Raw genomic sequence first — 15,562 nt, forward strand, 5'->3', positions numbered from 1 at the left:
GCACTACAATGCTTGCATAAGATTCTTTCATTTTCCCACTTAAGACATCTTTTTGTTTCAAAAAATTTAATTTTCAGTAAAAATCACAACAACAATATGATAGTATTAACTTTAATATAAATCTCAGCACACTTACACGGACTTGAACCAAGCGATTTAACCATCATACATCTAAAATCTGCATAAAACATTTCCACAGAGAAACAGAAAAGAAAAAGGTCCACTCAAAATCCTAGTTTTCCACAATATTAAATTAATACAAGACTCATTTTGTGAATAACAAGGTGTCTTTCCTTACATCAAGAAAAGGGTTTGATGCATCATCTATTGTATACAAAATGCTATCTGCTAAAATGTACACAGTTCGAACCTATCACCTTCTTGTTCACCAAATACATTTGAGGGTTAAATTTCATAATCCCAACAAAGTTTTACTAATATATATAACTCTTTATCTTCCCAACCGCGTTACCGCTACATCACACCCTTGCACGCCAATGCCTGTTCTCCATCTTCAAGCACGCTCTTCATTTGCATGACTTACAACTTCGTTTTGGCTGTCTAGCGGCATGTATTGCGCCATTATAGCCCGTATCTCCGAGTCCATATACGACTGACAAACATCACACAAGAAATTATATCATGTTAATGACTTTGAAGTGCCGTAACTAACTAGTAAACGCCATGCTTTTGCTTAGTACCAATCGTGAATCCATGAATGATATGAAACAAGATAATATAGTGATATGTTTAGAAAGCATACCCTCAGCCTATATCTGTACACCAGATATGCTCCACAGGTAGCCATAGCCAATCCGAGAAAAATGACCCAAACAGCAGTCCAGGCAGACCTGACCTCGGTAGCCCTCTTACCTGCACAAGAAATGTAATTGATGAAAAACAGACGAATCGAAGTGAACCAGCGACTTGACAAAAAGATGAAAGTGGACTGACTTATGCAGGTATCATGGTCCCTGATGTACAACAGGTCTCCGCTACAGGTGCATTCATAACTACCCCAAGTATTCTTGCAACTGCATTCAGGGCACTGACATGCCTTCTTCTCGCTACATTCATCAATATCTGTATGTATAAAAGAAAATCAGCGAAGGGCAGAATTTTCTTCAAGAAAACAGTGGACAGTCATATAGAAAGTGATGATCTTTTTTAGCCTCATGTCCACAAATCTTTCAATTTGTAAGCAAGATTTGCCCAATAGTCATATCCGATTCTCAGTTGATGACATAGTATTCCATGCCATCCTCCACTTCCTAAATATGTTCCATAACAATAGCAGAGAGGAATTGCAGATGCATCAATCTTGTTAATGAAAGCAACCAATTAATGTGTTTTCATGTGTTACTTTGTAACTAGCATCCTTCATGAATTGACTTAATAATAAAAACCTTTAATAGTATAGGCAACCAAGAAGGGCTTCGAAACTATGGCTTTGCTTTGGTCATGTTTCTTGGCATCAGTTGTAATTTTTTCACTGGGCCCACTTTATATATTTTTCCAACCATATTACATACTACTACTACTATTTTTCATGTAGAACCATACCTTTACAATGAACCCCTCATTTTCTAAAAAAACACTTCATAATATTTATATACTATAAAAGTAAAGTCAATAAAATTCCCAATTTCCAATACAATCATCTTAAATGCATGATCCTCTTCATAACAAAATCAATGCAACCTCCTAAGCTCAGCCATGTACAATGGAAACTTGATATATGAACAAATTTAGGATCATCACTCGCCCAAGATATTTAATGAAGTTTTAGCTGAGCTGAGAAGACAAAACTTGCAATTTATCTTATTGATTCATTTTGGAGATAGCAATTTTTTCATTTGGCAATTCAGTTAAGACTAGTGGAAGTAACGTTTCGGCAGCTTATCAGTGAAGTGCTAGTTTTTAATATAATGGAACTATATAACAATACTTAGTGCAGTGGAGTTATTCTTCATGAACCGGACACGTGAAAAATGCGCCTGGAGGGACACAAAGGTATAACATATATCCAAAATACGTAAAAAAAATCAAGGTATCTTACCTTCACAGCTTTTGACACCATCACCTTTAAATCCTGGAGGGCATGTGCATTTCCCATCATCATTATCCTGTTAAAAAGGAATGCCAAAAATTTTATATCGGACCAAATAATTAATTTTGGAAATAATAACTAAACATCATAAGAAAGTAAGAAACCAACCACACAAGCAGAGAAAGTGATCCCATTTTTGGTGTCGTGCCAGCATCCACCATTAGTGATTTTGCAGCGCCCAGGTCCACTTGCTGCATTAAATATGGGAAAAAATTATGACAACTAGACAATTATCTCCAAACAGCTTAAGATATTTTTGCAAGGAAATAAGAGTTTTGTCTCCTAATTCTAGCGGATAAATAAAGATTTGAAGTGGTCTACCAAATATAATTCCTACAAACAAGAACTATGGTTAAAAAATATACAGAACTAATTGTTCTATTTTTGCACTAGCCCATTGATTTACAAGATGATGTGAGTGAGCATCTAGGAGAGAATTATATGCCTTCAACACTAGTATCAGAATCCACATGGAAAGCACTGTCATAATTTATGATTTTAATAAAAAATTAGAAGTACTGGCATGCAGTTCTATGTGGCTTTAAATATGGGACAAAACCTCCACTTTTCACCCTTCATGTTAGTTGCTGAAATTTTGTCCACATATTACCGAGTATGTTACTATGTAAGGTTGAAAGAAACAATCATTGGTGAGGTTGCATATATCATCATATTATGGAAGCCATGCGCCTACTCCAGTTCATGATAATAATGTGAATAACTACACAACCAAGACCCCTCACAGCAATGTTGACACATGATTCATTTGATTAGCACTTCACATATAATTCCGTGATGTATTACAAAGTTTGTGCGATCTTGTTTAAATGCATGGCACAAAAAACTAGATCCAAGCGATCAAAAGATGCTTGTGTATATTTATTTCTAAAATGAAAAATGACCGCATAAGATAAACTTTATACATGCTTACATTGCTTACTACTCTCAATTGTTAAAAAAAAAACAACTTTCAAACACCGGTTTTATGTCGTTAGAGGCATTACAGCTATAAAGAAATAATGAGGATCATAAAAACAACCAGCTTCTTCCAGTTTACTTACCAACGCAAGAGCTATAACCATCTCCCTTAAACTGCACGCCATTAACTACTGGGCATTCACACACTCTTCCTCTAAATGTATCCTGGATGTGCGTAGAATAGATGTTAGAAATTAGCAACCTCTGCAATGATAAAAATAATTTTGGTCAAGCACCTTGCAAGCAGTAATATTGTTTGGTTTGTCTTCCCAACAGCCACCATTGTTATCCAAGCACTCATTTGTTTCTACATCTGCAGTTACCAGATCAATTAATCCAAGTTGTAGATGTGAATGGACGCTTTCATTATGGCACGATTTACTCTCAAAATATCTTACCACCACTTAAACAAACAGATGGCTCTGTTGTTTCCTCAAAACCAGCACATAAAGCCTTCAATACTGCCCCTTTCTCCAATTTTCCTGTACAGCAGGCACATTAGATAATTATAATATGAGAGGTAATTATATTAAGCAGTGAGCATACCCCGATATTGCCGATTATTCACCACAAGGGTAGGCAATATGGTTACGTCACCGCGTGAGCCTTTGCCAACCTGCAGGACTTGTACTTCTCAGAAATTTTACACAATCATCTTCAAGACAAAAAGGTGGTGCAAACAAAATTTCTGTTTTACTTCAAAACTGTTTCCAAACTTTGTTGTAATACTAACCTGAGCATCCTGCTCTTCCTTCAGAACCTGATTGTCCGAATCAGCCTCAGGATCACCCATGCATTTTTCAATTTTTTTCAGATCAAGCCCTGATTTGCAAGAAACATCAGTACATGAGTATTCCACAACAAAGGCATGTGTGTTAATGAGAAAGACATAAGCAACCACCTAATGATTTGATGACACCCTCAGCACATTCCTTATTGTATTTCTTCTCTTTCATGGGGCATCTAATTTGGAAATCTGTAACATAATCCCACCATATCCAAGGCTTTTTAGTTTCATTGGCTACCCTGAACACACATAGCTGCCTCAAGTTTTCAATGACGACGTCTTTTCCCTCGTAACCTGTGCTGAAGTCTTGCTCGGGATCTGGAGCACAATACCTTCCATGGTTGATGCACTGCGACTTGCACTGTTTGCTTATGGTAAATGCCTGTGGGCAATACCATGTGATATAATGTGGTGTAAATTGAGTATAACCAGATTTCTCGAGAATCTGAGCTGCACCCTTAAAATCCTTCACAAATTCCATCAGCATATCACACTTGAATCCACACTCATCGTTACTGTTAGTCCACAGTTCATATTCAACCCGATCATCCGGATGGGGAACAGCTTCTCTCCAATCAAGATTCACATTCACCATGTCACCTTTATTGATTGCCTCCTTCAACTTTTCGCCAAAACCTTTATCAATCAATGCAGATGGAATTGTTATGTTCGAGATGTACTTTTCAGCCCTAGATTTCTCTTCAGGTGAGTCCATTGTAATCAATGCTTCATCAATGTAATCAGCCACTAAAACTGCAGCCGCGCCAGCATTTTGGGCATTCCAAACCTTTAAAGCAAAAAAACAATCTGCAGTGGACATGAAGCATAATAAATAACAGTAGAATTGAGTCCATCCCAGAAAAATGATGAGAAATTATGCTTTTAGCCCACCAACCAGACAATGTAAAAACAAAATTCCAAATACGTCCTAGAAATCAAATGAATAACATGATATGTCAACTAACTAAATAACCATCCTAAGAAAAGAACTGTCAAAATCAGATTGATATAAAAATCAATAGAATAAGCCGAAAGGGAATCGTTCAAAACTAGGGATACTGCCTATAAATAACAGGCTTCAAAGCAAAATTAGAAACCAAGTAAGCTAACAAAAGAAGACATCTCACTATCTCGCAAAAACAACACCATCAAATTAGGCCTCTTTATCATCGTCGTCAAAAGCCCCCTTTGACTACTGGAGATGCCAGTCACACCTGAACATTAGGTAAAGAAAGGACCGTACCTCCGCGATCGAGAAGAACAAAATTAGGCATCGCTCCAGGTTTAGCCTTGAAAGAAATCCCAAAATCGTCACATCCTTTCTGATTATCCTTCGGATACACCACAGCTCCGGCCATGCTTCCACCGTATTGTGGAATCCCGAAATTACCGATGGCGCTATCGTGATTACCCTTTATGCTATCTGGCGACATGACCTTCAAACTGTTCTTCTCCACCACGAAACGACCCACCACTGATTCCGTGAAAATCAGCAACGCGACTCCAAGCAAGAGTGCGGCTTTTAGTCCCCGAGAACACCCCATTTGATCGGATTTGCAGAATAATCAATGAAATTGGAGATCAGCTGAATTCTCCAGATATTTTGGGGTGTTTTTCTAGCTTTGTAGGACTTGTGTGTGTTAAATATTGACCGGGAGACTCCAAGAAGAAGGTTGAAAAATCTTGAAGAATGACAGTGAGTTGAGAGTAGCAGTTGTGACTATTTTTACTTTTTTAGTGATCAAATTCGTCATTTTGCTGCTTTTACTATTGTTGTTTGAGAATGAGGCGTGAACGTGTAAATTAGATTAAGAAACCATACTTTATTAATTAGGTTTGGTTTAGTTTGAGAATTATAATATTAGTAAATTCAACCTAATAAATTGTCGGTTAGTCGTAGTAGTAGATGGAAAGCGATAAATGCATACGCCCAAAGAGCATACATATGTTATGTAGAGGTGTATTAGAAACCAACATTTTTAAAATAAAGAATTTAATAACAATATGATAAGGGCCCATTTGATAAGTTAGTAATGCATAGATATAGATACTTATATGAATATTTCTAAGCGTTTGATATCATAGTTAACCTACTAGGTCAGCCTGTGGTTTTCTCTATGGCCCATCCGAGCCCGCAAATTTTTCCTTAAAATACAAAGATATGTATCTCACAAATTTGGTCGGATAGTATTTCTACCTCATTTATTATGATTTATAAACAAAATCTAGATAATTTCTTGTCTACCAAACAACAACGAAAAAACCTTCATCCGAGCTTATCTTGACACGAAGCCCGCATTTCTTTTCTTATTTAACAAATTTTGTTATATCTCATCTTTCTTATCAAACGGGCCCTAATTATAGAATTATACTCTGATGATATCAATAACATTAAATCGTGGCCATCAAATTTCCGATCCTGAGAATTATAATGAGCTTACTTATGTACCATAGGGTCAATTTTACATTCATATGATGTGCGCATTTTCTCTTCCCTATTCTTATGCCTTTTTCTACAAAATGCATGAGCTCATTGTGCGAAAAAAACTACTCCACTACTTAATTTACATAGTTATTGATAATATGTACATACAATTATGCTACTTAAAATATACACCTATCTTCACTATAGTTTTTACATATGTATATGCTACTATATTTTATGTATAAATTTAAGATTTGGAACTTATATATTACTACTATGTTTTATAAATTTTACATCCAACACAAATTCAAAAATTTATCATCATTCATTCATTTATTAAAATATAGAACCAAGTGTCCAGGCCACCATTCAGTCATTCACCACCCAAAAAATAAAATTAACCATGTAAAATATCAAAATAATCAAAAGTCCAAAGACTTCAAATTGAAAAAACGACCAACACAATATCATCAATCACCATCTATATCGATTATGAATAACTGTTGGTGTCTTTTAAGTGATTTATCCAATGATGGCTAAAAGGAGTACCAAATCGATAGACATGAACAAAAAAAGTTTGAATTGAATAAATATTACTACTAGTATTCAATATTATTTAAACTTTAAATCATGGATAAATTTTTGAAAGAGCACTGTGTAAACATGCTACTCCAATATTTGATAGTCAATATTATTCAATTTAACATTAAAAACGAGTGGCTCTTTATCTGTTCCATATAACATTACTTATTTCTTTGGGTATTAATTTTAATAAGAGTTAAAGTATGCTAAGATAAATGGCAGATGCCACGCTTAGTTTTTATATAAACATTTTAGAATGATAAAATGAATAATGTTTTAAGGAATGAAGCAAGTATTTTTTCAAGTTAACATGATTTTTTTGTGAAAAAATGAAACATGTTCTCATACTAAATTTAGGTCAATTATAATTATATATAGTTATTTTTTACAGAAACGTATTTTTAAATCTTTAATATTTTGCTAAAAAAAAGCCTAGAAATCGCTAGAAGGAGGGCTTGAACCTCCGACCTTGTGGTTAACAGCCACACGCTCTAACCAACTGAGCTATTCCAGCTTGATAAAATTTATTTTATTTACAATTTATAAAGCAACTCACTAAATCATTTTGGCGAATGTCCCATTTTCTATGCATGAAAGATTATGTATTAATAAAAACAAGTGATGGAATATATCTATAATAAAAAATCCATCATAATCCATTGATTAGAGATAAACTGTCATTATTTAAAAGACTGGGATTTTTTTTTTATCTCTGAACTTTGTTAAGGTATTACTTTTGGTCTATAAATTTGAAATATCTTCCGAAGTCTTTGAACCTCGATTTAATATTTTTGATCTACAATTTTATTGTTAAACTTTTTTTATGGCGAAATATCCTCAAGACTACAAAGGACAATTTTGTCAATTTACTATCTTCTTCATTAAAGTATTGGATTACATCTTTTTTTGTCTGGAAACTTTGCCAAATTATCATTTACAATTTTTTGTCTGGAAACTTTGCCAAATTATCATTTTTCGTGTAAGCTTTAGTCCTTTCTATGGTTCTTTCTCTTTCATCCTCTCTCACTAGTCAACGAAATATAAGCTCACTCCTAATTCATGGAGCTTTGTTACCAAGCTTAATTCATGAACTCTTGGTCACAATTCTCTTTCTAGAAAAATCTCAATTCTTTAGCAAGATTAATATTTCTCAAAAAGTTGGATTTGAGTTGCAACAAATTTGAAAGAAGTATTGATGAAATTGACAGTTTGTTGTCATTAAAGAGGATAAATCTAGAGAAGAACAATCTTAAATTTTATGGCTTGATTCCATATTTAATTTAAAAACTTCTAATCTCTTAGTTCTAAATCTGAACACAATAGATTTCGTGATGTAATCCCACAACTCATCGAAAACATCACCTCTTTAAACTACCATGAACAATCTCACTGGAGAATTCTCACTTTCTCAAGGAATTAAAGCTTTAATCAAAACTGATATTTTAACAAAGTTTGCGGATCAAAGAAGATATTCTCTCAATATTTAGTGAAGCAAAGAAAGTAAATAGACTGTAAACTAATACCTTTCATGAGCTTGAGGGTATTTTTATAATTTTTATTTTAAAATAATAAAAAAGTAGCTCTAATAATATTAATAAAGTTTTATAGACCATGAGGACATGTTACGTGCCAAAACGGTTTAGAATGTTTTTAACATAACGTGACAAAAATAAACAAATGGTGTTAGGCTAGAATCTCGAGTTCTAGCAAAATAAGTAGTAAATCACAATTAATTTGTAAAGAATTGCTATATTACAATGGATAGGTCGAAAGTTTTGAGTTATTTTGGACACTTATATTAATATTTCTGTTAATATTATTTTGATTTTATTAATTCATGAATTATTATTTAGTACTCCGTCTGACTTAAAAGCTACAATAAATTCCAAATTTAATTCGTTATATCTTCGGTATCTAAATCCAAAATAGACTAGTAAAACAATGAATTAGGTTTTAAAAAACTACTTATTTCTACTAAACCAATATCAGCCATCAACTGCATGACTGTTTATGTTAGGCGTTTCACGAAACGGCATCGTTTTTTACTTTGGCTTTTCCCTTGATTTCTCTTTACCCTAAATCAGTTTGGGCATCTTTTTTCCTGAGCTTGTCGTCCCCAATCCAGAATTTTCAGGTTCTGCACCAAGATTCCCCTTCTTCCGCCACCACGCCGCCGCCGCCGCAACCGCCACCGCATACTTCCACTCCGTAGTGAACTAGGATTTGCAAATTGGGGCGATTTTACGTACGCTTTTTCTCAATTTCGCCGCTCTTTTCCCTCTCGGTTTTATCTGGTGGTTATTTTCCGCTTCCTTTCGTTCCTGGAGATGCTGTGCAGAGGAGTTGTTACGGTGAAGGAGAGCAGAGGAGGAGAGGTTGACCTCCGGTGACTAAATTGTAGAGCTCGTTACTGCACAATCACCGGCCCTAATTGAACACTTAACTTCCTCGTCGACCATTAACCGATCGCCCCCACTATTTTCCTTCCTCTCTACCTACCAACCTTCTCTACGCTGACAGCGAAGGGAGTTAGTGGGAATGAATTTAGTGATGAACAACAACCACCCCAATTTGGGGCCGGTTTTACTAGATCCGTCGCCGATGGGAATCATCGGCGAGAGCTTAGGTAAGCCGTCTATCTATTTCTCGGCTACTGATACTCCTTACCTCGCACCTCGCCTAGGACACGTCATTGTTGGAAAATTCCCCCTCTCAATCCCCACCTCCCAACATATCCAAAACGCTTTTGCTAACATGAATTTTGTTGGGTCGTGTTCATGGAAATATTTAGATGATAGGCATGTTCTCATTGAACTGTCTGATTTTACTGACTATGTTAACTTGCTTAATGGACCTAATGGCATACCTGTGTGGTTCATTGAACAACATCCTATGCGTGTGTTTGAATGGACAACTGAGTTTGATCTGTCATTTGAATCCCGTAATGTTGGTGTTTGGTGTAGTCTATTTGCCTTGCCTCTGCGTTTCTTTGATACTGCCACCCTATTTGCAATTGGTAGAATGTTTGGCAATCCTATTAAAATAGATCACGCGACTATCACGCGCTCTAGAATATCCTTTGCTAGAATGTGTGTGGAAATAGACATATCCAAACCACCACCAAAAAAGTTTGTGCTTGATATTGGTGGACGTGAAATCACCCGAAGGGTGAAATGGGACAAGATCCCTCTGCTTTGCATGGATTGTCGAACTGTGGGGCATTCAAAGGTGACATGCTGCAAAGCTTTTAGGAAGAAAAGAAAAAGACCAATCCCTCTGTTTCGCATGGATTGTCGAAATGTGAAGCATTTAAAAGAGACATGCGGCAAAGTTTTTAGGAGGAAAAGAAAAAGACTAAAGAGAGACTATAACAAAGCTGTGCAAATGCCCATTGATCAAACTACAAGAAGAAAACCCACCAGATCTGCCTTCACAGGAGCCACGGATTTGGGTATTGGTATGCAATGTGAGACGTTGCACGGTAATGAAGAGGACGACTTCATGCTACCAAATCCACTGCGACCTAGGATTATGAGGTCCCTTCTTGTGCAATGGCAGCCTCCAGATCATCCCTGGGTCAAGCTTAACACTGATGGCTCCTTTGCCGCAGGATCGGGGCAGGCAGGAGGTGGAGGACTGGTGCGGAATTCAGATGGCATGCTCCTTGGTGCCTTCTGCACCCCCCTCGCCGCTACTTCAGGCTTTGAAGCGGAGCTTCTTGCTCTATGTCAAGGTTTGTTGATGGCAAAGGAGCATGGGGTCCATGTTTGGATTGAGCTTGATGCGGCTGCTATTGTCACCCTGCTTAAATCAGGGAAGCAAGGCCCAACAGCTCTCCGACACACAATAGTTCAGATCAGGCTTCTCCTTCGGCAGATTCAATACAAGATCACTCACATACCCCGTGAAGGCAATCGCGCAGCAGACTTTTTGGCAAGCAGCGGGACCCAAACCTCTGACCTCACTGTTTATGATCATATTTCCGCGCCACCAATTCTGACGGCACTTGTTAGGATGGACCAATGGGGTTATCCTAACCTCAGATTTAAATTTGAGGATGGGTAAGACCCCCCCATCGTTTTGTGGCAGCTGGGTATATCATGTTTTCTTTGTGGGGGATTGACCACTTTTGGGTCGTTCCTATGTATATTTCTCATAGTCGTGGGGGATTTCCCACTTTATGTTGTTCCTATGCATGTTTGCTACTTTGTTTACCAAAGTTGTAGAGTTGGTTGGTGACCCGCCATCCTTGGAAATAGTAGAAAGTTGGTATTTTGGTATGATCATTCTTTTAACTTACTGTTTCCCCATGGTATTTCCCATGCGTAACCGTTATAATTCATAGTATTAATTTTTTTGACGCTTTGAGCCTACTTGTGATGCTTAGCTAGATCCTATCCTATTCTTCTGCTGACTGTTAAGACATTTCTTCCCTCTCATTAGCAATTTCTCCAGGAAGAATTTTCTATCTCATTTATAGAAGGAAGAGCAAAATAATAAAAATAGTCTGCAATAATAATTGAGATATTACAATACAACACAATAATCTGCATAAAAGTTTAGCAAATAGAATATCTATGATCTGGTATCTTCTAAATGAGCATCAACGAGAATAGACTTCTCAATTTCTCCAGCAGCACAAGTCCTAGACGATTGAGATGGATAAGCTTCGTATTCTCTTTCCATACAAAGATGGTCTGGTAACTAATTAGTAAGGAAATTAGGATACTGAGCTCAAATTTGTATCTGCTGAAAGTTCATTTTTAATACTATAAAAGCTTTGATCTATTTAGCCATCTGTGGTGAAAACATGTCATCATATAACTTCTATCAACACTTAGCAGAAGTGTTTGTTATCATAGGGTCAAACAAAGGCAGCTGTACTTTCAGATAGTTCACTGATCATGGGTGTACGTTGAGGTTTCATCTCATTTGTAATGGTAGTTCCTCACCAGGAAATTGTCTGCTAGGTATGTAACTTTCAAAAACCAAAGTCACATGCTTGGCTATGTGTGTACTGGGTGAGTCTGTGTAAGCATTTCTTGTATATGTTTGTTAAGAATGGAAAAGTCGGAGAAGGTTTTTCTTTCCTGAGCAAAATGAATTTCCCCAAAGCAACACTATTGTTGTAAGCTTTTCAAACCAAAACTTTGATGACTGCTCGAGCCAAAGGCCCTTTTCAGCTTGCATTCCATCCCTGCATCCAGATCAGTTGTAGGATCTATCAGGAATATATAACAAGTTCAGATTAGTTCGGTAAATAGCAAAGTCAGTAAGCAGTTACAGAATCTATTCAATGAGTTAGTAGGATTGAAGTCAGAGTGGTTACCAAAATTGAAAAGCAGTTTCCTTATGCGACTCTTGTAAGTGCTAACTTGTATTATTAGAAACTACCTCTCTTTTCTATTCTCTTCCTATTTGTTATTTATTATTCATATTGTGATATCTGATGCAATAGTTTCTGCCAATTTTTTTCTATCATGCCATTTTCTTCTCTAGCATTCTCTGCTACAACTAATTTTCTTCTTTCTACCTTCAGTAAACTCTTTTCCTTAACTTGGTTCTGGATGGATTCTGCTAATGAAAACTCATGTTTTAGCTGCATTTCATTCTTACAGTCCTGACTACATTCTCCTCAGATTAAAGGGTGCACCTCCTCAATTTCATTCATGTTAGAGCGTTTCTTCTAATTCTAGTCAATATCTCATCCTGAAAGTTTGGTTTCTATTCTTCTCAGGTTACTAAGTATTCTAATAAGTAATATCTGCTTGGGCGTGTCTGTCACTTTGGTTTGTTTACATCAGTTTCAGCGCGAAGCTAGAGCTGTGCACCCGTGTTTGGTCTCTTATTCTGTTTGTCCAAGGCCACGAATCCGCTATATTGTCCTATTACACAGCCCAAATCTCTCATCCCTTGCTGTTTAGGCCTCTCTTTTTCTGCTATGACCCTTCTGCAGACTTAACCAAAGTTAAGTCACACCTGTAATAAGTTCGTCCCGTATACTGAACCCTTGTTTCTGATTGTTCATAATTGATTTCTTGAGCAGTGGGCTGTAATAGGTAGTTGAACTTGCACTGATGTCCCCAAACACAGCATTCCCAGTTAAGAGATTCAGGTTCTTCTAACAACCTGACACCAGCAACCTCTATGATCTCATTAATCATAGCAATTAACAGTATTTCATTTCTACCAGTTGTATTATGCTCTTCTTTCAATTTTTATGCAGGTCCTGCTGTCAATTACAGTTGGATCTGGGGATCAAGACAATGAACTTTACAAGGATGCACTTCCCTCATCTGCCAAACACTGTGTTCCATACTTCCGTGGATGAACCATCATTTATACCAGTACTTTAAATGCTTAATCAAAATACACTGAAATCATGCAGGGGTCTTTAGCTATATGCGCATTTGTCTGTCCAGATATGTTTGTGAAAGTAGCTGCCATGTAGAGAATATGGGGTGTTGCCTGTTGGTGGTGTATGTCCAATAATAGCTTTGTGATACTGATACAGACTGGCTCCCACCTTAACTCGAACAGATACTGTTTGTAGTTTGTTATCCTTTATTTGAAGCATTTTGTTGGTTTTTTACATTTCGATATACAATTCAAAAGCATAACATTCTAATTTGTTTTTACGTTTCTCAGGTTTTGTCTGCAACCATCACCGCTTGGTCGTTTATCCTGACAATAACCAACCTTAATCAACATCTCTGGCTATATACGTACTCTCATGAACTTTTTATCTTTATTGAAAAGTACTGTTATTCCTATTTTTAATTTTGTCCTTCAGCACACACGCGTTTCACCTTCTGAACCTGGACAACGGTGATATCTCTGTCCGTGCAGCAGCCTTGGATGCTCTACGTGTTGCCATCTACACCTAAGACGGGAAAATGCACCGCCACATTTGCTGGTCTGCTTTCCTTGTCGCTATTTTCTATTACGATTTTCACAGTAATTCTATGTTTGATTTAGTTATACTCTAGTACTATTCTGATGGGAAAGTGCATTTATGCATAATCTATTTTATGTCATTGTTGTCACACCTGAAGAACATTCATCAAAGGAGGAGGGTTGTGCTTATTATTTATAGAGAAAAGCTTAGTTTGTACTTCCTTGGTCCCGCCATAAACTAGTCACTTCTTTTGGCACAAGATTTAAGGAATTGATAGTAAAAAAGTTAAAATGGAGAGGGTAAAGTATAAGAGATGGAAAAGTAGAGGAGTGCAAGGAATAAAATAGGCAGGAAAGTAAGAGATGATTTTTTGCTTAAAATGAAAATGACTCACTTATGGTGGGACATCCCAAAAAGAAAAGTGACTCGCTTATGATGGAACAGAGGGAGTAAGTATTATTATAAATTTTTTTTGAGAAACTTTTAGTAGTAGTTTGTAACTTGTTATACCATGAACTTGTTAATTCATAGGTACATGGAAAAGTATTAGGAATAATACTAGTATTCCTTTTCTTTAATGTAGTAAAAATTATTTTGGTTGGAAAGCAATTCATGTAAACCCTAAAATTTTTGTTATAAAATTAATACTCCATTATAAATTAAATTTTGAACCCTAACAGACAACACAATAATAAATCAGAACTAAAAAGTATAAATTATAGTAGTATGGTTAAAAACCTACAGACTAAATTGGATATAATTAATCTGAATTACTATTAGTTAGTACTATAAATAAAATTCAAATATTATTAGAAAATGAAATTGAAGAGAAAAACCCAACTAGTAGTGATACACAAATAGGACACTGAGTATGTGATAAACTAGAATAGGAAATGCAATTGATGAAGTAATTCATTTCTCGAAGGCATTGAATAAATGTGAGCGTGTATCTTTTAAATAACCAAGTTGTGTTTATCTGTAATGATAAAGAAGTCAAAAACAATTAATTGGAATTGAATTTCAAACGAAAACACTAAGATAAAAATGGGGAAATTGTATTGTCTTAAAAAATGGAAATTGTATTTGACTATTCTAATCGCCGCCATTGTCTTTGCCAGCTGCTGTTTTCGTCAACCAGTCTAAATTCGAAACACAGATAAAGATGGAAACATTTCCAAATTGTCAACAAAATGTATCGTCTTGGGATAAACATGTAGATGTGGTTGTTCAAAGCAATACACCTCCATTTTTCAACTAAGCTGACCTGAAACAAGTCTATATATTCCTCATCCCAATTCATAGAAGTAGTATACCAAAAACATTTTATTGCATAATCACATCTATACTTGAAGAATCAGATCACAAAATGGAAGGTTTGATACCGTTTCTTATCCACGCCATGAAGAAGGAAAAGCCGCAAAATGCTTACCGATGTCTCTCCGACAACTCCACCACCGCCCGCAGCTACCATCTCCTCCTCGGTGGCAGTGACTCCGTCGAGGGCTCCTCCCATCGTCGGACTCGCTCCGACTACCAGCCTCCATCCACCATCGATTTTGGCCATTTGCCGCATGCCAAGAGCTTCAGTGCCAAAGCTCCGGCCAACGTCGACCATGTTGGAAGGACTAGTAAATGAGGCCATTAGCAAGAGATGATCATACATACTGTCATGAAGTTTGATGGAATGTTTAATTGTTTGTATATTCTTTTATTTGGTGTTGTAATGGTAGAATGTAAAGGGATTGAATAAATCAAATTCAAGTTGTTTATATGCATGCAATC

The 15,562-nt window shown here is 36.4% G+C and overlaps 3 protein-coding genes and 1 non-coding gene across 9 annotated transcripts; 2 read left to right on the top strand and 2 right to left on the bottom strand.

The window, feature by feature from the left end:
* Positions 1-200: 200 nt before the first annotated feature.
* LOC125215510 (vacuolar-sorting receptor 3-like) lies at positions 201-5,578 on the bottom strand. The gene is made up of 12 exons (XM_089068322.1): positions 5,119-5,578; positions 3,990-4,682; positions 3,822-3,910; positions 3,635-3,704; positions 3,487-3,570; positions 3,325-3,401; positions 3,172-3,253; positions 2,219-2,301; positions 2,060-2,126; positions 955-1,083; positions 764-873; positions 201-613 (listed from the first exon to the last, which is right to left on the bottom strand). Exons 1-12 carry the CDS (start codon positions 5,417-5,419, stop codon positions 515-517), a joined length of 1,884 nt encoding a protein of 627 aa, XP_088924448.1. The 5' UTR covers positions 5,420-5,578; the 3' UTR covers positions 201-514.
* A 1,744-nt stretch (positions 5,579-7,322) lies between these two features.
* Positions 7,323-7,396, bottom strand: TRNAN-GUU (transfer RNA asparagine (anticodon GUU)). Its single transcript has one exon. It is a non-coding gene; the product is annotated as a tRNA-Asn (tRNA).
* A 1,492-nt stretch (positions 7,397-8,888) lies between these two features.
* LOC125214405 (uncharacterized) lies at positions 8,889-13,996 on the top strand. Of its 6 annotated transcripts, none has more exons than XM_089069177.1 (3): positions 8,889-13,427; positions 13,531-13,607; positions 13,732-13,996. In XM_089069177.1, exon 1 carries the CDS (start codon positions 9,421-9,423, stop codon positions 10,945-10,947), a length of 1,527 nt encoding a protein of 508 aa, XP_088925303.1. In that variant the 5' UTR covers positions 8,889-9,420; the 3' UTR covers positions 10,948-13,427; positions 13,531-13,607; positions 13,732-13,996. The 6 variants fall into 6 exon arrangements, with proteins under 6 accessions (XP_088925303.1, XP_088925302.1, XP_088925300.1 ...); XM_089069176.1 differs by having other exon boundaries at positions 8,889-12,849; positions 12,929-12,997; positions 13,109-13,996; XM_089069174.1 differs by having other exon boundaries at positions 8,889-13,607.
* Positions 10,979-15,549, top strand: LOC125214407 (beta-1,4-xylosidase). The gene is made up of 2 exons (XM_048115420.2): positions 10,979-13,798; positions 14,899-15,549. The coding sequence occupies exon 2, from the start codon at positions 15,147-15,149 to the stop codon at positions 15,414-15,416; it is 270 nt and encodes an 89-aa protein (XP_047971377.1). The 5' UTR covers positions 10,979-13,798; positions 14,899-15,146; the 3' UTR covers positions 15,417-15,549.
* The last annotated feature ends 13 nt before the right edge of the window (positions 15,550-15,562 follow it).

The sequence above is a fragment of the Salvia hispanica genome, chromosome 3 (assembly GCF_029641045.1).
Source record: "Salvia hispanica isolate PSC_SH4W2 chromosome 3, Shi_PSC_v1, whole genome shotgun sequence".
Taxonomy (NCBI): domain Eukaryota; kingdom Viridiplantae; phylum Streptophyta; class Magnoliopsida; order Lamiales; family Lamiaceae; genus Salvia; species Salvia hispanica.